General features: G+C 41.0%; 1 protein-coding gene across 5 annotated transcripts in view; it reads left to right on the top strand.

Moving 5' to 3' along the window:
* LOC307244172 (muscleblind-like protein 2a) overlaps positions 1–25543 on the top strand; it is a 27108-nt gene extending 1565 nt beyond the window's left edge. Inside the window, exons 2-11 of one of the 5 annotated variants that reach the window (XM_080019251.1) lie at positions 2038–2193; positions 5472–6159; positions 13265–13429; positions 13551–13745; positions 13843–14097; positions 18899–18952; positions 19324–19474; positions 20556–20591; positions 21290–21384; positions 22394–25543. In XM_080019251.1, coding sequence (XP_079875377.1) covers positions 5986–6159; positions 13265–13429; positions 13551–13745; positions 13843–14097; positions 18899–18952; positions 19324–19474; positions 20556–20591; positions 21290–21384; positions 22394–22408 — 1140 coding nt within the window. In that variant the 5' untranslated portion in view covers positions 2038–2193; positions 5472–5985 and the 3' untranslated portion in view covers positions 22409–25543. The remainder of the gene's footprint in view (positions 1–2037; positions 2194–5471; positions 6160–13264; positions 13430–13550; positions 13746–13842; positions 14098–18898; positions 18953–19323; positions 19475–20555; positions 20592–21289; positions 21385–22393) is intronic. The other 4 variants (XM_080019253.1, XM_080019254.1, XM_080019252.1 and 1 more) reach the window with 4 other exon arrangements.
* Positions 25544–26712: the final 1169 nt, after the last annotated feature.

The raw sequence follows: 26712 nt of genomic DNA on the forward strand, positions 1-26712 counted from the left end.
GATCAATCAACTGGGAAAGGAAACTGAAGAATATTGAACTCATTGTCAGGTTCATGAAACCAGTTTGAGATGACTTTTGCTTTGTGACATGGTGCATTATCATGCTGTAAGAAGCCATTAGAAGATGGTTAATTGTGGCCATGAAGGGACGCACATGGCCAGCAACAATACTCATATAGGCTGTGGCATTCAAGTGATGATTGATTGGTATTAACGGGCCCAAAGTGTGCCAAGAAAACACCATTACACCACCACCACCAGCAGCCTGAACTGTTGAGACAAGGCAGGTTGGGTCCATGGATTCATGCTGTTGGTGCTAAATTCTGACCTCTACCATCTCTGCGCCTCAGCAGAAATCAAAATTCATCCGACCAGGTTACGTAGGTTTTTCCCAGATTTCAACTGTCCAGTTCTGGTGAGCCTGTGCTCACTGCAGCCTCAGCTTTAAGTTCTTGGCTGACAGAAGTGGAACCCAATGTGGTCTTCTGCTGTTGTAGCCCTTCTGCCTCAAGGTTCTACGTGTTGTGCATTCTGAGGTGTTTTTCTGCTCAGCACAATTGAACAGGGTGGTCATCTGAGTTACTGTAGCTTTTCTGTCATTTTGAACCAGTCTGGCCATTCTCTGTTAAACTCTCTCATCAACAAGGCGTGTCCGTCCACAGAACTGCTGCTCACGGGATGTTTTTTGTTTTTTTTGCACCATTCTCAGTAAACTCTGTTGTTGTGTGTGAAAATCCCAGAATTTTCACTGCAGGAAGCAGTTACAGAAATACTCAAACCAGCCCGCGCCAATAATCATGCCACGGTTGAAAACACTAGGGATCACATTTTTCCCCATTCTGATGGTTGATGTGAACATTAATTGAAGCTGCCGAACCGTATTTGCATGATTTTATGCATTGCTTCTGCCACACGATTGGCTTATTAGATTATTGCATGCATAAGAAGGTTTACAGGTGTTCAGAATAAAGTGCTCAGTGAGTGTATATTCCATATACACCGATCAGCCACAACATTAAAACTACTGACAGGTGAAGTGAAAAACATAGCTCATCTCATAACAATGGCACTTGTCAAGTGGTGGGATATATTAGGCAGAAAGTGAACAGTCAGTTCTTGAAGGTGATGTGTTATAAGCAGGAAAAATCGACAAGCGTAAGGATCTGACCGACTTTGACAAGGACCAAATTGTGATGGCTAGATGACAGAGTGCCCATGCTGACCCCTGTCCTCTGCCGAAAGCACCTACAATGGGCATGTGAGCATTTCTTGATGCCAGATACCACAGGACACCTTCAGAGGTCTTGTGCCTTGACGGGTCAGAGCTGTTTTGGTGGCACAAGGGGGACCTACACAATATTAGTGGTTATTTGTGTTGGTTTTAATGTTATGGCTGATGTATATATTGACCACAGACTACAGATGTCAGTGAATCCAGAAAAAAATGTTTCCTTGATAGTGTGATCATGTATGTTCAGAGTTGCTCTTTTTTTGAAGGGCACCGTTTTGCCATTCTTCAATTAACCAGAAACGCGAAATGTTTTGTCAGTATAGGAATTTAAGTCCTTGAAAGAAGGTTGACAACTGAAATTAACCTGGAAACAAAGATCTATTTGGCAGAGGTGAGCTATTCTTTTACAGCCCGTCTAGATGACTGGTTGGTGTAAGCCTAGCGAGAGTTAGATAAGGGATCTGAGTTTATAAGCATGTAGTGATAGTTAGATTAGGGATAAACATTTACAGTGGCTTCGTTGATATATTATACACATTCATTGCTTGTAACCTGGTACATAGTATCTTTAATGAATAGTTTGTTTAGTATATGTGTACATTAGTAGATGTTTACAAACTGCATATAGCCTGTCAGTGTGCACTGGGGCACTAGATCTTATGCAGCACATGGTTTCCTGGCTTTCTATTGGCCGATGCCAGACCTGGGAGGGCTTTACTGGAGGCGGGCAGTCAGGCAGGAAGGGGGTGGCTAGAAATATTTTAGCTACAGTTAAGCACTCACTCTTTCCTACTACCTTGGTCTAGGAACTGAAGAACATACCAGAGAAGAGAGAGAATGGCGTATATTCCTATTGAACATAATAACAGATGGTGATTGTGCAGGAGAAGCTTGGAGAGATAAGCTATACACGGTGGCTGAGGTCCGAGGCGGATCTTCCAGAGTGCTGCAGTAAGTGAGAGGTTAGTTCCCTGCTCCGTTTCCTGATTTGTGCCCAGAGGAATTTGCTGCATAATGCTTTTGAACACCACGCAGTGAAGCTGAAAGCAAGTTACGCTGTGAAGACTTGTGTGAATTTGATTAGGGTAGGTCTGCACTTGTGGCTGCCTCAGATAATGGAGTGATCACCTTGTTCTGTAAATGTGGAGAGTTAGCCCCGTTTGTGTTTGCTCTGCCACTTCCTGTGTGTTTCAATATCAAGCGAGCCCGCCTTCCTGCCTGTGCCTAGCTCACCACACACGGTGTCTGTGATTTCGACATATTGTTTGTCTTAGTCAGACAAGTATCAGAGGATCTGAAGCAAAGGTGCCAACGACATCCATTTATGGCTTGCAGTAACAACAAAGCAGCCTTTACCTACAGAACAATTACACATACTAATAGTGAACATAATAGCTTATTTCACTTTCAGGTTATACAGTCATTGAGCATGTTACAAGTCCATGATACTGTGCTTTGCAGCATGCAAAGTGTCCTATTTTATGGACTTTTTGGTTAGGTTAGATGACACTTAAGTGTCGACATGGGGACATTACAATGTAGCAGCAAATAATACATAAGATATGGGTTGAGGGTTACTATATATTATACAAATACTGCTGTGTGTGTGTGTGTGTGTGTGTGTGTGTGTGTGTGTGTGTGTGTGTGTGTGTGTGTGTGTGTGTGTGTGTGTGTGTGTGTGTGTGTGTGTGTGTGTGTGTGTGTGTGTGTGTGTGTGTGTCGTCTTTGGATTGCTTGATATAGTTTGGCTGATGGCTATCCCCATTTTTCCAAACATTATGAACAATCTGAATTTTAGCCATTAGGAAGATGTAATTCTGGGTGCACCTCAGTATAATTAATTAATCATTTACTATTTTAACTATTTTTACATGCTTCAGGATCTCCGATAATAAATTGAGACACTTTTAAAATTCTACAACCTTTCGAAGGAGATTGACAAATCTCAACAATACAGGTAGACTTAACCCTGTCATACAGTTTAAGTTGTGCAACAAAGATTAGTGCTTCTTAGAAAATGAAGCAAGCATGAACCTATTCATTTTCTACTGTATATCTAGCATCTAGAACATTAAGCAGGAACAATGTGCAAAGGAAAGGAAAGATTTTTGTAATGGCTCATAGCATCTAAAAAAAATATGTTATGAGACACAGATACTCAATCTGTTTGCTGTTGAGGCACATTTTGACCCTTCGACTTTTGTTTTAAGACATCGGTCAACCAAAGAAGCTTTATAGAGATAATAAATATTGTTTATTTATATAAGAGTGAATGCGATGAAAAATTGTAGGCTGAAAGTAGTAGGCTGTCAAGACCTATTAATCAAATGGAACTAATCAAGTATAATAATGCATTATGTAAAACACCTCTTTTGGGTAGTAGGGTTGTGACCTACATCACCATCGTCTAGAGCAAGTAAAAATGTGTGTTTGAGGGATAGCAGCCAAATGGAGGCTGCACATTTAAGAAATACTTTAATAGTTACTACTGATACTAATAGTTTGTTTGTCCAGTTTGAAAGTAAAACCATTCATTTCTAAGTCATCCCGTACAGAAACTGTGATCAGCCAAATTACTTTCAAGGCTCTTGTAGTAAACACTTTAATATTGTTTTATTGCTGCATTACTAATGCTGCTTATTCCTAGTGAATGTTTAGCTGGCTATGACTGTGATATACACAGTGGTTTGATGCTCCCGACAAAATTCACTTATTTGGACAAAAGTGTCTGCTAAATGATGTAATGTATGTCATTGTTGGCTCATGTTTGTGCCATGCAGCACAAACATGGTGAAACACATATTTGAGCAGTGAGTTATCTTGCCACAAATGAAAGTAAAACACAGACTGTGTGGTTTTACTAAATGTTGAAATACAAACAGGTTGGCATTTTTTCCAATGTCCAGCATGTCGCTATTCTTAAAAGAAATTGTGTCTTCATGCAATATTGAGTTTCAATACAGTAGGAATGCGAGTGGTATAGGTCGCCCAAAGGAATGCAATTCCTCTGAGAATTCATGCCAGAGTGAAAAGTAACCATCTGTCCTATGAAAGCTTAGTGATTTGGTAATGACAGGGTTAATTCAGGAGGAAATGAGTATAACAAAATAACTGGGTCGTTTCTGTTTAAACAATATACTGAATTGTCTCATACACTAAATAAAAAGGGTCTAAAATAAGCTAAAGTTGTTAAGAGAGAATGCATGGACTACCATTCATAAACCTTTTGCATGAACTGTTTTTTTTTTTTTAAATTAAACTGGAAAATTGCGTCAGAGGTCTGCTTTCTTTCTTTCTTTTAAAAAAAAAGCTTTTTTAACAAAAAATCACATGACATCACATAAAAGTGTGGCATTTCACTACCCAGCCCAAACTGTGGACTTTAAGTGAAGCCTTACTGATAAGAAGAAACTATTCATACAGGAGCCACATTGTTCTCCATATTACTTTTGATCTAAATGAATTTACACCTGAAATATATTCGTCACCTCAGAGTCACATGGTAGTTTTTCATGTGAAAGCACACATGTACATTTGTTCTTGTATGGACGTTAGGGTCATTTAGGGGTCTTCATTCACTTCTTGTCACTTGCTTTGTTTTTACGAAAGCCACTCAGCTCTAAAAGAAGCCGTCTTTGGCTACAGTGTCATCTCATCAACTTGTGATCAACGTTTTGTAGTGAAGAAAAAAAAAAATCTGCTGTCTGATTGGCTCTTTGAAGAAATTGTTCTCTGTGTCCTCTGAATTTTCTTGGATGAAACTCGTAACAAATCCACTGCAGGCTGTGGTTTGAGAGTTGATTAAATTAGCCTCCATTTGCCTTCGACCTGGAGTACAAACTACAAGAAATAGGGTTCTAGCACTGGGTTTAGCTTTACAGTTGTTGTGTACCAGGCCTTCGTATAGTTTTGTGAAAAAAATACATTACCAGGCTTTACCCTGTATATCAACTACACCTTATAGTCGACATATACCTTTGCGCAAGAGCACCCATGGCCATGAGTTGTAACTGCACATATATTTTTTACGCAAAACATACAGCAACATCTTGATAATAAATTGCCCCTGTTCATAAAGTTCAAGGCAGGTACTGTAAAGCAAACTGTGCCTGGCTTTATGTCGTTTTGGTCCTTCCTTTATTGTGTTAATCCAACAATGGTCCTAAAATAACTCAATTACACTTGTTACAGCTGAGCTTCACCAACTGTTTCTTGATCAAATGTTTTCCATCTTTTTCAGATCACCGTAAGAAAGTGCCTTTGAGAGGACCTCCCCTACGTGAAGCTCCTGTGCACATAGCAAGCCTATACTCCCTTTAAGGCCCTTACAGCTTTACAGTATACTCCTTTTATACACAAGCACCAGCGTGGAATACCTCACCTGCACGTCTTCCGCCTCCATTTCACTTTGCACAACTTTGGGCGCATAGAAGCTATGACAGAGCTGTTCTATATGCGGGCACTGTAGAAGAACTCAGACTTGAATGTATCAGAGATCAACCACCGACCACACTCTTTCCCTGTACGGCCATTAATTTTCCATTAATGCCATTTTGTTCCCAGACATAGCCTCGCTGGCTAATGGAGGACCATCCTTTTTTTTCCGCGGAGGATTTATATATTTTTCTCCTGTAGAGAATCTTCGACTCAGAGCGAGAAATTGTGAATAACATTTGCAGTGGAAGTAGATGGGTTATCGGTCAACAAGGTTGACTTAACGTTTTACCCACGACGCACGACTTAAATACCCGGCCATGGCTTTGAATATTTCCTCCATGAGAGACACAAAATGGCTAACCCTGGAAGTGTGCCGGCAGTTTCAGCGAGGAACTTGTTCACGTAGTGAGGAGGAATGCAAATTTGCACATCCACCAAAGAGCTGCCAAGTTGAAAATGGGAGAGTTATTGCCTGCTTCGACTCACTCAAGGTAAGATATGTCATGCATGCTATACTCTCTGACAGCTTGATCTACTGTATGCTGAAAATGGGGTTTTTTTTTCTGTTGTTTTTTTTGACTGATTAGAAAGAAACGAATAGCTCAAGTCCTTCAGGTTTAACTCTACATTAGAACTGTTGCTGTTTTGACACTTGTGTGATTGGACAATGAACACATCAGGTTTTAAATGCATCACTCGTTTAATGGTGGCTATTTACGGAGGGCGGTCGGGATCCAATTGTGTTGCATTCAAGTTAGTGCAAATGGATATAGCTGGGTTAATCCATGCACTCGGGCTTAAAAGGTGATACAGCGTTGCCCCCTTCAGGGTTTGAATGTTGAATACTACCATAACGCCGACAGGCTGGAAAGATACTACAAAACTCCATAACATCAAACTAGATTATCTCGACAACCGTTCACCCGATCGACTTTGCACTTGGCAGGGGGGGCTGGGGACCCAAGCACGTTCAGCGTTGGATTTGGAGCAATTTGGACACACGACACGTGTTTAATATTAATAAACTTTGAATCAACACGAGCACCTTGTGTCGATTACGCACATTTTAGTATTTTTAGAGCTTATAGAGCTTATTGTGCGTAATCACCGGGTGTCATGACATTTCACGCCATATATGTATGACCGTATGAATATAAATGTGACAAATAACCTCTTGAACATGAATTTGAACTTGAACGGCGAGCCATCGTGGGGGCAGGGCTTCAGGGCTCTGCAACTGAGTCACAAAGACTGTCTTCCCCCGGTGTAGGACTTTAACCGGCAGTTACGTCTTCCATTGTGGAACACAGGACTGAATCATTGACATTTTGTTAAACTGCCATTCAAATGTCTTGAGAAAGTCTTCCATTTTGAATGGGCATGCACTAATCCAACTATAAATCCAGGAATCTCCGTCTGTCTGAATGTATGTATGTTGTCTGTGTGTATGTCCTTAGATTATCTGGACATCCGTTCATCCGATCTACTTCACACTTGGTAGGGTGTGTTGCTGGGGACCCAAGGACGTGCAGTGTCGAATTTGGTGCAATTTGGACACGCGACATATTACCAAACTTTCAATAAATAGCGAGCCAGCCGGGGGTAGGGATTCAGGGCTCTGCAACTGAGTCACAAAGACTGTCTTTTCTCCGGTGTATGACTTTAACCGACAGTTTCATCTTCCATTGTGGAACACAGGACTGAATAATTGACATTTTTGTTAAACTGTGCCGTTAAAATGTCTTGAACGGGCACACTAGTTTTTATGTAAAAATCTATTTGGTTTTTGTTTGGTTCTCGATGTATTCCACCGGTCATTTTGAAAATTGTAAACTGGTTTGTAATGCTGGATAACTAGAACAATCTGTCCAGACATGATACCTGAATAGCAGGCCTTTCACCAATCGTAGAAGGGGTCATAATGTTTTTTCCACAACTTCAACACAGTGATTTCTTAAACTGCTCTCACCCATGGGTTTATTAACCAACAGGCTCTTTGTGTGACTCTTACAGTAGGTCAATGTAGAGAGTACTAAAACAAGCTGTGGCTTAGTGCTTGTGTATTAGGTAGAAATACATAAAACATCCCCGAATAGTAAGGATGGGTTAAACACAGAGGACAAATTCAAGATATATGGCAATTGTGCTTGCCAAACAAAAGTGCATTTTCTTTAATTCTTGAGTCTAAAGCTTTTGCACTTTTCATTTTACAGTATTGTTTATTTAAACAGTGATATTTCTTTGAGTTTATTTTTCTTTTTCTTTTTTTTTTTTATGTGGTGAGCAATGCTGCCCTTGGCAAACTGGATTAAAATGCTCACAAACTCAACCCGCCCACAAACTGCACAATTCACACAATATTGTCAGAAATGTTATGTCATCCTTCCGTCTGTCATTTTATTTTACTTTAGCTGCATGTTAAATGTTGAGTCATACTAAACCCTGCGTTGTAGAATTAAGCCAGTTTCTTAATTTGAGAGGCCCACAACAATCAAGATCTGAATGGAATTAACTTTGGGTCTAGAATTTATTTTGTTGTGAGGATGTAAAAGAAGCGATTGGCCGAGAAATCTGCATTAGATGCAGTCATGTGATAATGTCACATCTCTTCCCTATGAATAGCCTGTTGTTTAAGAGGAGTTTTTCGATGTTGCCTGCCTCTGACACCGCCTCTGGTGGGCTGTCAGGCAGCACTTGCTTGATAGCCAGCTTTACACTGGCCCTTATTTGTGCTAGGCTGCACAGAGCTTGCTACTCAGCTCATGTTCTTCCCTGAGCTCAAATATTAAATCACGTTTGTAATGTTATCTCTCATTTTCTAGCCAAGTCGAGGAAGTCTGTTTCTGAAAATCCCCAAGTCATCGGTTCCAGTCAGGGCAAGAATGCCTTTTCATTGTCTCAGATTACTGAGCTCAGGCCTGTAAAGGACTAACAAAGATCCACATAATGGCAGCAGGAGGCTCCTGCAGCCATTCACCAATTACTATTAACATACTTTCCTGACTTGATTTTGTGCGCATGGTCTTTGTGTTGTAACTCGTATCTCATGACTACCGTCTGCCACATGTCTGCTGTTTGTGTTTTTCTTTCAAGCAATGCTGCAGCCTGATGCTGTCTGTGCTTTCGTAAGACGCTAGATGCTTCTCATAAAAATAGCGAAGAATAGGAATGGACTATACAGTATATCGCAATGTGATTAAAAACCTAAGTCAAAATGTTTTTACTCAACATTATACTTAGAGTCAGAAACATGTAACCCTGATTTCAGTCTATTATGGGGCGACCGCTCAGGTTTTGCTGTGTTGCTCGACTGAAGGATCTGAAGCACTTCCTGGCTAATAAGCCCACGCTAGTGTCCTAATACCAGTCCAAACCATTACGGCTTTGACTTGATCCAGACAAGCCTCAGGATCCAGGTTTGTCCTAACCCCTGGGCCGCTCTAGAAGCAACGCGTCACCGTCGTGAAAGCGTCACGTCATTTTGTCAGACTGCACGTCGGCGAGGCGAGTGGTTTAGGAGCCTTGCGACTTCTGCTTGGTGTGACCTTCCATTTTGATTAACATGGCAGTGTATCTGAAGCGCTTTCGCAACGCTGATGTGTTGTTTCTGGTGTGGCCAAGGGGTTAATCATTAAAGGCAGGACCCAATGTTATTTGAGATTTGAACCATTCTTATTTATTTCAACAAAATGAAAAGTGCAGTAATCCATTGACAATCTGATAATATTATCTTTAATTTAATTTGACCTACTAACAGAAACTATGCGTGAGGGAGGGACACTGGTGGTATGAAGTCATGACAGCCACATGCCACAGTTGGAAGCAGCATTTGAAAATGAAAGCTCATAATTGGAAGTTCTATATGCTTCAAAAAATATATGCATAGTGATTTAAAGAATTGGATGTACAGACATGCTTGTAGTGGACCCGCAACTCAGTTTTGGTTTGGGACCCAGCAGTTGAGAACCACTGATCTAAACACATAGCTTATCAAATGTAATCCTTTAAGACAATGAAAGCAGCATCTGTTTAACTGGCTGATGCCTCAGCCGGGTCGCAGCGTAATCTTGTGATCTTGCATTTGAGTTCAAAGTGCACATTTTCTAGATAGACGAATAAAGCCGACTCATTAAAGTATGGCTCCTGGAGATTTGAGGACGAGCAAACTAAGCACTTCCTCAGTGCTGGGCACTGAACAAACCTGAAAGGATTACGACTTGGCCCAGACAATATTGCACATTTAATAAAACAATAGTGATCCCTTTACCCAGCATGAAGAACACTTGAGAGTATTATGAATGTTGTACTGTGTGCTCTAGCTACACCCCAGATTCAGAGCGATCCCCCTTTTTATGCATTTTGCATAATGGTACTCAACATTTAGTGTGTGGGTGGGTATAGCATCACAACTCGCTGTTATTATTGGATTTCCAAATTGTATCTGTTCTGTATAAACGCTACAGTTTAGGATAACCTGACAATGCTCTATATATAATGCAAAATATATGCTGGACATGCAAAATCTATTTCTGGCACCCTAGTAAACCCTCATAAACTTGTATCCAAAAAGCTTGGTACCAATTCAGCCTAATGCTGCGTTTACATAGAACACGGCAGATGGCAAACGGCATAACGGCACTTTTTGAACGGCACGGGGCAGCGAGGGGTAGGTACCACGGCAAAAAGTGACGATATGTTGCCATGGTGATGTGGACTCTAAAATATATTAAACTAAATGATTTCCTGTCTGTTATTATATATAAGAAGTTTCATGATGCATGTAGCTATAACAATGCAGCTTACTATTAATATTTTATTGCAAACTTAAATGAATGTTAAATTCCCTCCAAAACATGTTGTCATCCATAGTTGGTTAACTTCACACATGCCGGCAACTGTATAAAGCACAATATTCATCTCCAAGCAGGCGCATTATGGATAGATTTATGGATATTGTTATGTGGCTTTGAGAGTGAGAGCGCATATTGATCTGTTAACTGTTAACAGGTGATCAGCCATCATTCGGCTGATCACCTGGTTTCCACTGGCAATCGAAGCCCTACCTTTTTTGTTGATTATTCATATTTTATTATATTATTATATAAGTAATTAACCGGAGCAGCAACTTTAACGAATCAACCGCGCCATGCGAGACCACCACGTCCAAATCCTCCATCTGCTTTCTTTCTACAAACACCAAACAGCCACAGTTTTAATCAAAGCCATTTAAGAGCCGCAGCAAACATACACAGTAGAGTTGACTCCTCGCCTCTATGACATCCGGCTGTAATGCCGTCGCGGAGGACGGCAGAAAGTTCGAATATTTTAACTTGGGCGGCAAATGCCGCGTACCATTGCTGTTTGCCGGTCTTCTTTGCCGGTCTGCCGTCATGCTCTCATCCACTAACATGACTTCCGGGTTTGCCGTCTTCCGTCTCCCGTGTTCCATTTGAATGCAGCACAAGGGGGCTCTATAATAAGCTTCAAAACCTCGGCAGTGCCGCCCAATGTATCCCAGAGATATGAAACATGGTATATACAGTAGGTGTAATTTCTTAAGCTTAACAAATTTGCTTCGAGAACATGTAAAGTCTGTCTAATTAGATATTCCGCTATCTTGGAAACGTTGGCTTTGAAAATCTCATGAATCATAATGTGAGTGCTGAAAATGGATGGTATCGTGTATATGGCAGTATCTCATTTAAATCCTGGAACATAAAGTGTCATATGTTTAAAAAAAACAACAAAAAAAAACAACTATTGAGCTTTGAGTCTTCAGTTGCAGACTCAACAGTATTCTGTAAGCTTTATCCTGGATGTGAACATAGGGGAAACACCAGCGCAGAGATTTTGCAGCTTTCATATCATGGAAGTGTTCGCTCTCACTCTGGGAAGAGGAGCTTTCTGGGAACATTACAATATCACAGCTACTTATTTTAGGCCAAGGTAAAGAAGTGAGCAGTTTCCCTCCAAAAAGTATGCTGAATATTTTACGTTTAAATGTAATTTCTCAAAGCTTGTTTATCCCTGGAGAATTCTTGAATTTAGGAGTTTGATAGAAAACAAAACTACGTAAGGACCCAGACCAGTATTTTGTCTTAATTGGTTAACAGTGATCCTGTGATTCGAGGAATTTTTAAAATCTCAGTCAACGTTTCATTCGATAATGAATGGGAATGGAGGACACATGTCAGATTTATCTGGAAAAACGAATATATATATTTACATACCCCTAGCGACTTGCTTTTGTTTATGAACAAGAGTAAACTGTGTGTGAGTCAACAGCTGTTTTAGCTTCTCTCAAGCTGTCTGAACAGTTCATCTTTGTGTCATTCATAAGGGATAGAGTCCTATTCATAGGGAAAAATACATTGGTCAGTGTTCGAGTAAAATAAATATATTTATCTATCAAAACACTTTAACTGTACTACATCAATGTTTTTCTTTATTAGCAATATGCATTACCAAGAGATGCTGAGACGCAACTTATTGTAAATGATAGTAAATGTATTTGAGAAATGCTAATGTATACCTACCAACAGCTTTCGTGCAGTAGCATTTCTTAATGAAAGAGTCTACATGTCATTTAAACCCACATAGACTCTCCCAGGAAATAATTGATACTAATCTCACGGGAGAAACACAGATCAGTTCAAATTAGTTCTCACCCCTCGACGGAAGGATATATTCTCATTTGAATATGTAGGACAGAGGAGACTAATCTATGATTACGCTAATGCAGGTGCTTGACTGACAGCAATGACAGCATTAGGCTTATTGTTAATTAGGACAGAAAATAAACAGCCAGTTAATTTCAAGAGGGCATTACGGGTGCATCAATACAAGGTTATTTTTTTAAATAAATTAAATCAATAGTATCTTGACCTTTTTTTCAGGTTAGATAAAAAGTTAGAAATGCACAGAACGGGTGGTCAGATAGGTAGTTTGCAATTTAGTGATATTGGAATTATGTCCATCACAATCGTGTTGCTGAACAAACCCACAGCACATTTTATTTTATTTTGAGAACGTTTTATAACTACAATCATTTCTGTTTGTAAACCATATTCTGTCTATATTTCCCCCCCCCAGCATTTACATGTACATTACTCAAACTAAAGGCACATGGCAGCAATACAGTGCTGTTCTTTTGTCATTCCAATGATTTATTGCCATGAGCTTTGCACAATACTCCATTATTCCCTTGTTCAGAGTTTGGGTTTTGTTTTATTTTTTTTACACAAAACAACTACTGTATATGGGGTAAGATCCAGGCTGTAGGGTGCATTCAATGTTAGAGATGTGCAACCATTATACTTTATCATTTACAATTATTGCTATTGTGTGGACATGCAAATGTACATGCATTATAAGTGTTGAATACAAAAATCCTAATGAAAACAGACTAGAGAAGAGTGGAAAACAAAAGCTTGCAAAATGAATCCTTCCTCCTGAGTGAAATCTTCTAAGGTGTCTGAACATTGTCTGAACATTTTAGTATTGATGTGGTAACTTTGGTGTTGAGCTGAAAGACAATTTGCGATCCACAATCACCTTGTTGACCCTTTTTTATGCTCCCCCTTTGTCCTGTCACAGGGTCGATGCTTAAGAGAAAACTGTAAGTATCTTCACCCTCCTTCGCACTTAAAAACACAGTTGGAGATAAATGGACGCAACAATCTCATCCATCAGAAGACTGCAGCGGCCATGCTAGCCCAGCAGATGCAGTTCATGATCCCTGGGACCAGCCTGCAGCCTGTGGTAACCGCATGATGCCCGTTACGAAATAGACACCCTAAACATGGAAGATGAACCATTTTGTTTGTCGTGTAACTTTCGAACACTTTTAAAACTTGACGACCCGTCACCTTTCCTCTTGTAGCCAACGTTTCCTGTAACCCAGGGACTCAGTACGAATACTGGCCTTGGCTACTCTCCTTATCTAAGCCATGGAATGGGCCTGATGTCCACGGAGATACTCCCCAGTACACAAGTCATGGTCCCTGGAAGCCCGCCAATTACTGTCCAGAGTTCTTCCTCCTCCCCCTCACAAAAACAACGCTCAGACAAACTAGAGGTACCCGGGCACAGCAAGCGCACACACGACAACGCCAAGTTTTTCATACGATTTCCCCGCATCCCCCACATCGCACTCACATCTGATTTCCTCAAAGGTGTGCCGTGAGTTTCAACGGGGCAATTGTGCCAGAGGAGAGACGGACTGCCGCTTTGCTCACCCCAGCGACAGCCCAATGATCGACACCAGTGACAACACGGTCACTGTGTGCATGGACTACATCAAGAGCCGCTGCTCCAGGGAGAAGTGCAAGTATTTCCACCCACCTGCACACTTACAGGCAAAAATCAAAGCCGGCCAACAGCAGGCCAACCAGACCATCGTGGCAGCCCAGGCAGCCGCTGCAGCCATGGTAAGCAGGACCCCTTACCCCGCAGACTGCTTGGGAATGTTTTAGCTCACAATAAAAGATGCCCTGAGGCTTAAGCTAGATCATGAGGTTATTTTACCCTAAAATCATAGAATGTGGAGCACTGATTTACTGTACATTACCAAATAATTTTCATCGGCTAACAGTAACTTTCTTATGCCTACAAACACATTTAATATTACAATATTTTTGAGTCAATACTAAAGCAGAGTCTTATTAAAGGGGACCTATTATGCTTTTCCTTATTTTCTGAAATATAGTATATAATGTTATAATGTGGGATGTTCATATTAGATGCGGCCAAAGTGTCAAATAATGAGGTAAACCAATGAGAAAGTAGTCGCTGTGAGCAAAACGAGTCTTCCAACCATTTGGAACGTTAGGTTTCTACTCTATTAGTAAAACACAAATCGTGTGTTTTTATTGTATATGTATTTATTTTATTTGCTCTTATTTTATTTTCCGAGTGCTGGAGTCCGCCTCCCATAAGCCCGATGTGTCGGTGCGGTGTCCGTGTCTTTCAAAAAGCCTGGAGAACGGCAAAAAAAAGTCATAACTACCTTTCAACAAACGCCTTGTCGATCTAATATGAGTGAAGATTCAACAGCTGGGTAGCTTATTTCCCGCCACAAATTTGTTCAGAAACAGATTTTGGTGGACTGATAAGGTGAAATCAGTGAAAGTTATGGAGTAAATAGAATGCAACCCACCATTGGCTCACAGAACCCGGAACTTGTTCTCAAACCCCACTGGCTCAGAACTAGTGGCGCATAATAGGTCCATTTTAAGTTATGTCATAACTAGAGCTATGGCTTCCCACCCCAAGCCTTTTGTGGCAGCACTGATTAATTGAATGTATACATCAGCCAATCAAGGATGGGCCCGCTGATGCTCTTTAAACCAACCAGATGCCTTATGCCTGAAGTCCAATTGTGTATAAAAGTTGATGAAGCCTGTTGCTCGGCTCACGATTTTTCTTCAGCACCAGTGCTGCAGGAGCAGTTCTTAAAATACTCATGGTCATATAACTACAATTTTGACATTCCTTGTTGTTTTATTTCCCATAAGCCTTGCCTATTAAAGCTCCAAATATCTCAAAGGTGGTGCCAAAGAATCAAGTCTATGCTAGACTGAACCTCAGCACCTTGAGGATTACATTGTACTTCGATGGGCTGGAAACAAAACAAACTGTGAAGGCCGGAGTTTGCCCGCTGGTCCTTCTATTGTTGTCAAAGGCAGGGAATGTGAACGTGAACGTATATGTGTCTAGACGTGGACTTAGGCGCGATGTTCACTCAGCCACACTGGGGACCATATGACAAAAAGAAGATCTAGAGACATCCATCAGATGGAGCCTGGTGATAGTGCACAGCGTCATTTCAGAACGCTGCTGTGCTTATGTCCTCCATGCCCAGCCCCACGAATAACGCCCTTGATGCTGTCACGCCATCGGTGGTGTGCGCTCTAACAGCAGGGGGTGTCATTTCTTCTCCCAAAATAAGTGCATGTGTTATACCCTCTCACAACCCTCATTGTTTTGAAACTGGTGTTCCCATCTGTGTCCAGCTGACACATATAAACAATTGTGTAAAAGGCTGCTGTCTGCCTGATATAGCACTCCGCAGATTGTATCTGACACAGACAGCGGAGTCTCTTCTCCACCCCATTTCAATGAGGGGGGCTGGAAAGCTTCCTGCGTGATCCTCCTTAACCCGAAGGAACTGTCAATTTTTTTTGGCATAAAGGTTAGATTCGGGTTCATTTGTGCAGAATCCCACAGCGAGTCTCCTACGTGAACGCAACCAAGTAGTATCAATAAACAAAGCAGTGCTAGGCAGAGCTGTTGAGACAGAAAGAGACCTTGTCCATTTCCAGTGCAGGCAGTCCTCAAGCTAATCCTTTGTCTGTGAGAGGAGCTCTGTAATGGAGGGAATCTGGTGCAAACTGTGAGGGTTATATTCAGAGAGGGCTCCTTGAGGGAAATGCCAGAATGTTGAATTCAAACCCATCGTCGTGAATGTGATGGCATGAACGCACGTCATACGTTATATCAGGATGGAGCTCATAACCTTTGCCTATCAAAACACGCTTAACAAAACACGCATTATACCCATGTACCATCAGACTCTGTAGATGGAGGCAAGATAAGAATCTCATTCAAACACTCACCATAATACCCACCCAGACCACCCCTTAGGAGGCATTCAATCAATTCAATCATTCAATATTCAATCAGTCATAAATACACCTGTCTGTACACCAATGTGGCTGCGATAGCCTTCACCAGGACAGAAATATCCCGTCATACAATTTGTAGATATACTACAGTATAGGTAGGAATTATTTATTATTTAGGCAGTCACAATAATGCTCATCTCAACACCCTGGCGAGATGTGCGCTGGAGAACACCCTTTTCACTGGTATAAGTGGGAAGGGTCCCCAAGAGCATGAACATTGGAATATGCACCTGTGGTTGTATCACAGCCGGCAGATAATACCCTCGCCCTCCACGGTGTTTGGCGCAGCAGCATTGTTGGCAGTCAGCTTAGGGACTTGTCCTCCTACCCGTGGCCTGTTGTGGGCAAATGGGGGGAAAAGCTTGTTTTCCAATTTCCCACTCAGCTTTCAACCTCTGGGGGAAAAATGGCACCCGGGGGTGAACTCCAGGGTAGTGATGTCCTATGAGATGTCATCCACTCGACCCTTCATGCTCAACTCCAGCCTGGGAGATGTGGAGGGTTGGTCAGCTGCCTCCATCTGCTGTTCCTTAGGCTGCAGAAGTGGGCCTCTGCTTCCATCCCGAGGAAGGAACAACGCTCGCATCACGCCGGCTGTTCTTCGGAAGCAGTAAGGGTCTGCTGAGAGACAAAACCCCATGCAGCAGCTGAAAACTTGCCCCAAACCTCTGTTCTGCAGACTTCAGACTCTTCCTAGCGGGCGGTGATCGTCTCCAGTGCTCAATCTCCTTGTGCCGAAGAAAAAGCTGAGCAACGGGCGGAGCCGCCCTCCACCGCTGGACCGCAGGCTTAAGGCATCCCGTTTTTGCAAAGAGCGTCTCGTCCTTGATTTGCCTGACGTGTGCATGCAAGTTTTGGCTCTTGCCTGGCAAGGGGCAGGAGAAGCCTTTGGAGCCTTATAGGATGAAGCTTATGGGAAATGTACCTTTTCCAAATATTCCACGTTGTTTAATTTTTACAAGTGAATTGATATCCTAGGCTGGCCCTGTCGTTAATTGGGAAATAGCTTGTTAAGTAACCCTGCAATGAAAGTTGATTCTCTTGCTAGCTCTTTCCAATATTGCAAGAAAGGAATTTAACTCTAAGCCATGTACTCTGAAACAATTACCACACTCTAATAGTCAGCAACAAATTATTTTAGTTTGAATTATTTTGAATGTATTATATTTTTTAATTATTATTAAACAAAACCACAGCCAAAGGTTTAATTGAACAATATGAATATTCCCTGCAGATGTCAGATGTTAATCAGCTGGTGAAAATGGGGCAAATGCATCCTGGCATTCCGTGCAGCTACTGCTAACACTTATGGAAGACAGACACAATCATCCGTGCCACGAAGAATGAAATAAAACGCATTGTTTAACATTTTTAATGGAAAAGCAATTGAGTGAGAAGAAATTGATCTTGCAACACGTTCGGTGTGAGTGTAGCCCAAGGAGAGCTGTTAAGACGCAATAATGAAGTCACAAACGTAATGAAAGATATAGTCCCAGACATTTACACATTTTCTTTGGCTTTCTCCTATTTTCTCTAAAGCTATGTGTATTGTTTACTAAATGAAACAAAGTTTGTTTTTTTACATAGATATTGGGGCTTTGATGGTTAAGTTTTCAATCTTTTACAGATTTTATGGCTGTCCGGCATGTGCATGGACTGCCCTTATACAGCCACCATTTTACATTGTCTTTTACATATTCCATTCGTATTGTATACATTTTTAAGTCCTTCATTTACATTGTGACTTTGTTATTTTTTGCATGACCACAAGGCACAAGCTTAGCGCAGCAAGTGATGCTTCATGTCGTCATGTACGTAAGCTACATGGCTTTCTTTCAGAGAACAATTCAACAATTCTTACAGAAACAATTCAAAGCCAGTACCCAAAATCTGAAGTAAACAGAGCTCCACCTTCTGTGCTTTATAATATGCCATAAATACTTTCCTGCTCCATTAATATGATAATATAATGAGTTGGTCCTCAAATAAAATACATCTGAATATGTAATAATAGATAAAAATGAACAATATACTTTGGAACTGTTGGTGTGCATTTATGATAATACCTTTTTTTTAATATATATGTATCCTGGATAATATTTGTGTTTAGCATTGCAGAAGTAGCAATAGCTTATTGATAATGGTTAACACCACTGATCAACTACTTTTGTCAATACATGTTTGATCTACAATGGAAATAACTTTATTTTCGTGTAAGCTAAGCCACTGCATAAAGTTGTTCTAAATTGAAGTACGTAGAGTCATGAATAGGAGGCATTGGCCGACCTGCTACAGTAATAATAGAGTTACACTGGAGTTAGCCAACATGTGTGCCCTTGAACCAGTTACTTTACTGTGCATGTATATGGGTTTGTATGTGGTATACCACATTCAGATTTGTTTTGTTTTGTTTTTTTCCTTCTCACCTACCCACAATGCAATGCTGTCCCCCATGGCGCACCTCTGCTTGCTGTTACCTGTATGTTAATACGCTTGAATCCCATTGGCCCACTGCCATCATGTGCTCGCTGCCTGCTATTAAAAGACTCAGTCGACTGCCAAAGCAATGAAGCGACCCCTCGAAGCAACTGTAGACCTGGTACTTTCACCTTTTGCTTTGCATGTAGCTGTTAATTATACTGTAATAACTGTTAATTTTGTCATTTTGGTTAACAAACTCTAAAGGCTCATCTAGTGTATTTGTGCATAAAAATCATTCATCTTAAGTTTATATTTCTTGCTTAATTTATTTTGTTTAATTGTATTTGCTTGACTCATTATTGACATTCATTTGTTGTTATCCATGAAACCTTGCTTGACCTATTATTTTTTTTTTTTTTTTTTTTTTTTTTGTCATCCACTGGTAGCGGTAACCATAATGCACTCTATAGTCAACACACTTCTGTTATCACCGAACGATGCATTTAGAGGTTGCCCCACTGTGTCTCTGTCTCTCTCGTCACCTTTTAGACCTTCCCCCACGGCCTCCTGCAACCCCTACCAAAGAGACAAGCTCTGGAGAAGAGCAACGGCACCACCTCTCTCCTCAACCACAGTTTTTTGCACTACCAGCAGGCTCTGGCTAGTGCTCAGCTCCAGCAGCCTGCATTCTTTCCCACAGGTAAGGCCGAACTCAAAGCGAGCTTCAAAGGCAAACTGGCAATCTTGCGCAATTTTTATTTTTTTTTTTTCAGTTATTATTTACCCCCTCGCTCTTGTGATTTAGTAATAGTGTGTAACCAACTGTTGCGCGCGGAGGCTGAGGCGGGCGACCCGAACGGTGTCTCCCCCGTTGCCATAGCCGTTCCGGAGCATCTCCCTCCTCAGCCTGCCATCACCAGTGAAATACGAAGACGATTGTTAACAAAGGCAAGGCAAGTTTATTTGTGGCAGCGTGGAGTCACAGGCGCTGCCAGAGTGTAAACTTGTATTTTCTCGATGGGTTGTTACTGTCCAGAAAATCCCCAACTTTGCAACCGTTGTAAATGCATCCAGGGGAAGTGTTGCAGTGCTGTCATCACAGCACACCTGTTGACGGAAAGAGGATTTCTGGTCGGAAAAACACTGACGTTTTGCGTCGGTGCTCAGGTTCATATATCACGATAGCCATAAAATAAGAAGCGTTTTTTTCCACTGTAATTAGCATTTGCATTATGCAAAGTGAAGGCATTTGGCATAATAAAGAGCATGATGTCCTGGCAGCGTCTGATGGCTTATCAGAATGTCAGCGCCTATTTAGGAGCTTAATATATTCAAGGACATCTGTTTGGGTCCCTGTCTGAGATAAATCCCAGGGAGCCCTTCACAGGAGAGCGGACGTTTACGTGGATCGACATGATCTATGAAATCAGCAGCTAATCCTCTCCTGTCAACACGCCGTTGCCGCGGCGTCGAGGACTCCGTGGCAGATAAACTTGCTTTGGCTTTTACCGTCATCGTAACAATGATTTGCACTTCTATGATTTCCTTCCGATGAGCAAAGCACTTTTTTTTTTTTTTTTTCCAGCATGCTTTGTTCCCTTTAAAAATATATATCTTTCTTTAAAGTTGTTTTTTTTGTGTGTGTGCATATTACTCAACACCTTTGATTTAGTCGGAGGGCATAAAAATCCTCTTTTCTATTTAATGTGTAGATTTTTTTTCTGAAATCTCATCTCAACCTAACCCTGTGTTTTCCACTTTTCCATCACATAACCTCACAGGATCGGTCTTGTGCATGACTCCCGCTACCAGTATTGGTAGGTCCCTTGTTTTTATGTTCATTTTTTTAACATACAGTATGGTGTGATGACTGATGCATGTGTGGATCGTTCCTACTGCTGCCCTCAAAAATATTCTTGTTTTTTTACACGAGTCACACCGGCACTGAGGTGGGCACCGTTAGTGAGTTTGAATTCAACACGTGAATGCAATTAAAGTTAGAAACTGTGTATGGCTATAAATAATAACCTAAATATTCAAACAATTTTAAGTGTAACCTAGAAATGTATTAATATATGCAGTATATAGATGAAAACATAGTGCGTCTGTTTCTGTACTTTCCTTGGATTGGTTCTTGGTTCTTGCCCAAGCGCTAGGAAATGTGATCGACATTCTGGAAGCAATTAGCAGCGTATTTACTCACAGCCACATTTATTTGAATCATAGTAAATGTGTCTGAGCCTTTTTAAAATGTTTTGGAATTTTCTTCCCGGTCGATTTGCGGAGCTGTGGATTGAGTTTCCTAAAGCCGTGCTGCAGTAGCCCGCCTCTCCATGTCTCCCCCTCCCGCTCTGTTGCTTCGCTGTGTCGATCGCCCGCTCTCCGCCGGCCTAGCTCGACGACGGTCCGCGGGCGCGGCGTCGGCCTGTGTTTTCGAGACGTAGAGGTTGCTATGGTTACCATAATGCTCCACCTACCTTCTCATTGCTTTCATGGTTCCCTTTCCCGAAAAAAGTCCCCATGATGTACAGTGCTACGCCTGCTACTGTTTCTGCAGCCACTACTCCTGCCACAAGTATCCCCTACGCAGCAACAGCACCAGCCAATCAGGTTTGCTCCTTTTTAAAAGCTTTCTTTCATGAATCCTTGAACTCTAAATAAGTGCTTCTTGTCGAATCCTACTTTAGTGTCGTGGCGCACTCTCGATTTCCTCACGTTCGACCTCCATTAATACTTACGGGCTATTCTCGCTCTGTCCACTGCAGATCAGGCAGCACTAATTTAGAGATCGCTCATCTGCGTAGAATAGTTTTTGTGGTGTTGCATAATTCCTTTTTGCATGGTTCCGCTTCCTTCAATGTCTTTGTCATTTGTTTTTGTTTATCGACGTGACATCGCAGATTCGGTATTCTGTGAGGGAGGGATGGATAAAGGAAAAAAAACAACGCTAGCGGAGCGGAACGGGTGATTCATTGATCCCCGTTAGATAGGACTGTAGGGGAGGAAGCGGGAGGCGTAACTTTTGACGGAGGGAAGTCAATAAATTGTTTGAATCCCGTTCCTCCAACTGACGAGACTTTGTTTTGTTGTTGATTGTGATTTGAGAATAGACTGAATGACAATTTATCTATTAAAAAAAAAAAAAAAAATGTATCTTACTTATTTGTTATGTATACATTTATTTTTTTTACGACATGAATGTATTTTATTTTATCTTTTTTTTTTTTTCCCCTGTAACCAAATGTTCGTTGTCTACTTTCTATATCATTTCTACTTCAGTACTTGGATGTTGTTCTCTATTAATGGAGCCAGTGCTATGGCTCTGACTGTGGTAACTCAAACAGGTTGATCCCAGTCTTCACTATGTGTCACGGTGCACAGTTTTTGTAAAGGGACTAGAGAGTATATATACCTTGTTGTCTACAGCCTTTATCCATGAGGAAGGCTGTGGTCTTATCTCCATTTTTTATTTGTTTTTTCAGATCCCTATGAAACCTTTTTTTTTTTTTTTTTTGCTGCTGCTAGAACATTTTGTGAAATAAAATCGGTCGGAGCAAGTTGAAACCCCCCGCTGCCATTTTGCCGCCGTGGAGTAATTTGTGTTTTGCCTCTGAAACAGATCATCCTCAAGTAACCCCCAGAAAAGGAAGCGAGTGCCAAGCTGCTGCGCTGACCGCTCCTCAGCAGCCGCTCTGTAAATACCACGTTAGACGACAAGCTGCATGCTGACAAGAAGCTGGGGAAACGCTGCAAACAACACATTGATCCGTCATAAGTAATTATATAGCGAAATCGATGGTAATATATTCTATTAGATATTTGTCACACAAGATGATGTATGTACAGTACACACAAAATGGATTAATGACCCATGTAAGGACTTTCCTCCTTTTGAATGTTTTTGTGTCAAACTCAAAATAACATTTCTTTCGTTAGCGAATGTTTAAAAGGTAAAAAAAAAAAAAAAAAAAAAAAGTTCTTTGTTTCATATAAAAGTTTTAAAGAGTTAAAAAATGTTTGCGCCACATTGTAAAGCCCTAACACCCTGTATCAGATAACAAGTCAACATTTCTCCAAAAATGTCAAAGGGTTAGGCCTATTTTCTGCATGCTGCGATGCTCCGGCGGCAGGGTTAGTGCTCCACCTCCTGGTGTGCCTTTGCTTTGCATGCACGTCCGCTGAGAGGAAAAGCTCAATTTATTTGGTTGGCGAGGGGCAGAAAAAAAACAAAACGCTGATTGTCAGGCCCTCTGCTTGCTTCGCCCTTTTGCCCCCCCCCCCCCCCCCCCCACGAGACCTTATTTGATCGCAAGTCACGTTCAAACTTTAAAAAAGTCTCGTGAGCGTAGTTCCAGGGTTTGGATAGTTGGTGAGCTGTTCATCTAAGTGTCAGGTGTGATTTTTTTTTTTGTTTTGTTTTTGTTTGTTTGTTTTCATTTGAATGTTAAAAGTGCCTACAGAAATGTATATACAGAACAAATCTTTCAAAGACTGTAAAAAGGTGAACAGTGCTATTCCTTTAATCCACTCACAGTCGAGGCATAGCTGGAAGGAAAGGAGCGTCACTCGGGGGCGGTCGAGCGCTTTGTTCTGTTCTGTTACGGCGGCTTAGACCCTGCGTGTCACAAACGTAAAATTTGATGAAATTGAGCAGTCGCTAATTAGGAAGGCGTGGGGAGGGGCGTATTTTTCTATTTGCGAGTCTAAAAATCTGTGCAGTGCACAGCTATTACAATTTGTCTAATAGAAGGATAGAAGGTGTTGTGTCGTCGTGGAGTGTTAGGCGTGGTATGATTGTTATCACATTATGCAATTTCGAGTCCATAGATGTCAAATGTTCAGCACTCGGCCCTCTACTTGTCTGTTTGAAACGAGCACAGGGAAGAGTGGAGCTACGCGTCTGGTAAACGGGAAGTGGAAAAGATGATAAAGTATATATACAGAATATATACTGCATATGAAAAAGGCTTTACTTTTAAGTACAGCATGGGCATCTTTTTATATTAGGTTTGTATTTGATTGTGCGTATGATTTACCGTTCCTTTCATTTCCCCCCTTTTGTATAAAAACTTTTTAAGTTGGCATATAAACCGTGCAAAGAGTTGTGTGATGACGGTGACTCGGACAATCCTCCGGACGCTTTGCTGTTGTTCTGAGCGGTTGCTTTCAAGTTTTTTCCAGGGTTTTTTTTTTTTTGTTTGTTTGTTTTTTTCGCCCTTTTGAGATGTTTTAACCCTTAATAGGTGGAATTCTTTCAATATACCTTCATAGTTTTAACGGTTTAACCTGTTATTTAACAATTAAAAAAAAAAAAAAAAAAAGTGTATTCTGTTATATTCTAAACTGAATGTAATTTATTGAGATGACCTTTAAGGGCCTTGTCCTGCGTTGGTTTGTAAAGATGTCTGTTCAGGGAGCGATGGTCGGAGCGGCGGAGAGCTGAGGCGTCTAATCCTTGGTAGAATTCACCCGGGTATGAGCAAGGCCATAGAACTGCTTTTACTCTGTAAAGAAAGCGAAATGATATAGGTCATGTTTTATTGGAAGAGAGGAAAAAAAAAAAAAAAAAGTGTGAAACACTTTCCATTATAACGTAGAATATTATAACTGCTTTTATTTGTTTTGTGTGGCAACCTCAAGTTGCAAAAATGAAAACTGTATTTTTGTAGATCATGTATTTCTTTTCTCATTTACATTCGGTTCAAGTTAGATTGAATTCCCATAATTCAACGAAATAATTTTGCAAATTAGCCTATACATTTTTTTTCATATATATATATATTTGGGTATGTTCTGGTTTAATATATTGTTTCTAAAGCATGTTAAAGGCTTAGAATGAAAATATTTTAGGTTCATAGTTAACAGGCCCTGGGACTCTGTCAAGACAAAAATACACAGATTGTGTTTAAGATTCAGTTGTTGCGCAGAAACAACGCGTTGTCTGTTCCGACAATGTTCTGGTCAAATTCCTTTTTTTTTTTTTTTTTTGGTTTTATATGTACGAACGTTTTGACCTAATTTATTTCAGCTTCATACAAAAAGCATATTTCACATTAAAGCTACCAATATTTTAGACTGGATGTTCATTTTACTTTTCGGCTAAATGCTTGAATGTCATACAGGATACATGTACAAGTGAGTCATGTGAGATTTTGAATCACCCTCTCAAAGTAGGTCTGGACACTCAGAATGTTTGCTCTTAAAAACTTGATGGAAAACTTTTTTTAAGCACTTTCTGAACAGTTGGGAAACTGAGCAGACATGTTCTTTTGTGAACTTTGCCTTACCTTTGACCTAAGTTTGTTTGTGTTCATTAACTCTTATGAAATCTATCTAGCGTGGTAAGTCAATGAGATTTTAACAAAATATTCTGTAAATTGATCACAACGGTTTTCTGTTTGAGGCCAAAATAAGAAATTGTTAAATACACACGCACGCACACGCGCACACACACACACACACACACACACACACACACACACACACACACACACTCTGGAATAGCATGATGATGAGAGCACTGGCCTGCTTGCCATAATAAATGGTTGTGCTAAAAATCTTCTGAAGATGATGTGCCAGTATCACTTGGTTCCATCTGCTATGCCATATTCTGGGCCTGAGTATAAAAATTATATTCATTTTTACTTAGTTTATGTGATACTTTTTACTATTTTTGTGTGTGATTGTTAATTTATGTGAGTAGTTTTGCCTGAGTAAATTGAGAACCGTGTTAAACCTACTGTTGAAAAATTATAATAAAAGTTGAGTAAATGCCCTGCGTTGAGCTGTCCTTGATGATGCGCTTTCAGTCTGCATTGGTCGACATTCGAAGATATAGGTCGATGATAAATAGATGGATGAATAGATGATGGATAGATAGATAGATAGATAGATAGATAGATGGATAGATAGATAGATGGATGAGTAGTTAGGTGGATGGATGGATAGATAGATAGATAGATAGATAGATAGATAGATGTAGATAGGTAATTTGGGAGATGGATAGATAGATAGATAGATAGATAGATAGATAGATAGATAGATGGATGGATGTAGATAGGTAATTTGGGAGATGGATGGATAGATATAGATAGGTAAAAAAGTAGATGATGGGTAATAGATAAATGATGGATAGATATAGATAGGTAAAAAAGTAGATGATGGGTAATAGATAAATGATGGATAGATATAGATAGGTAAAAAAGTAGATGATGGGTAATAGATAAATGATGGATAGATATAGATAGGTAAATGCATAGACGATGGATGATAGATAGATAGATATATTTTGTCATTAGTTGTCATGTCTTGATATTTATGTATTTATTGACAGATTTATTCTACTCATTACAACGATCGCAGTCTCAAGTTTAGAGGACCAGGCATTTTCCCCACAAAGCCTCTGAAGCTTCCATGGCGTTGCCATAGTAACAGCATCCGGCGCACTTTGCGCCTCCTGGAGACACGTCCTTAACCCGCCGCCGTGATTGGACGAGCGCGCCCCGGGATGTCACCGGGGCAACCGAGCGACGGCAATTCCACCACATGAGCGGAAACGCGACGGCGGCCTCTCATTGGCCGGGCCCGACGTCGAAGTCGCGCGGCGTCGCGTGAGCCGCGCGCCGCCATTGGGCTGCGCCGCCGTCCTGCCCGCGCGGGGCGGGTCCGTCGGTACGGCGGCCGGGCGGGGACACGCCGGTTACGCAGTGAGCGGTTGTGGTGAAAGGTTTGACTCTTTTTTTTTTTTTTTGAGTATCGGTGCTCGACGAGTCACTCGGTTAAAAAAAATAAATAATAAATAACAATTTTTTTTAAATATGAGTTGCGTTTAATTTGACGACTCTTCGTTCCTTTTGATTCGGCTGCTGTCACGGTTCGCGGATGAGCGAGGCGGGAGAGGCGGTCGTCTGTCAGGGGTGTTGAACGAGTTCGAACGAG

Source organism: Zeus faber (assembly GCF_960531495.2).
Source record: "Zeus faber genome assembly, chromosome: 18".
In the NCBI taxonomy this organism is placed as follows: domain Eukaryota; kingdom Metazoa; phylum Chordata; class Actinopteri; order Zeiformes; family Zeidae; genus Zeus; species Zeus faber.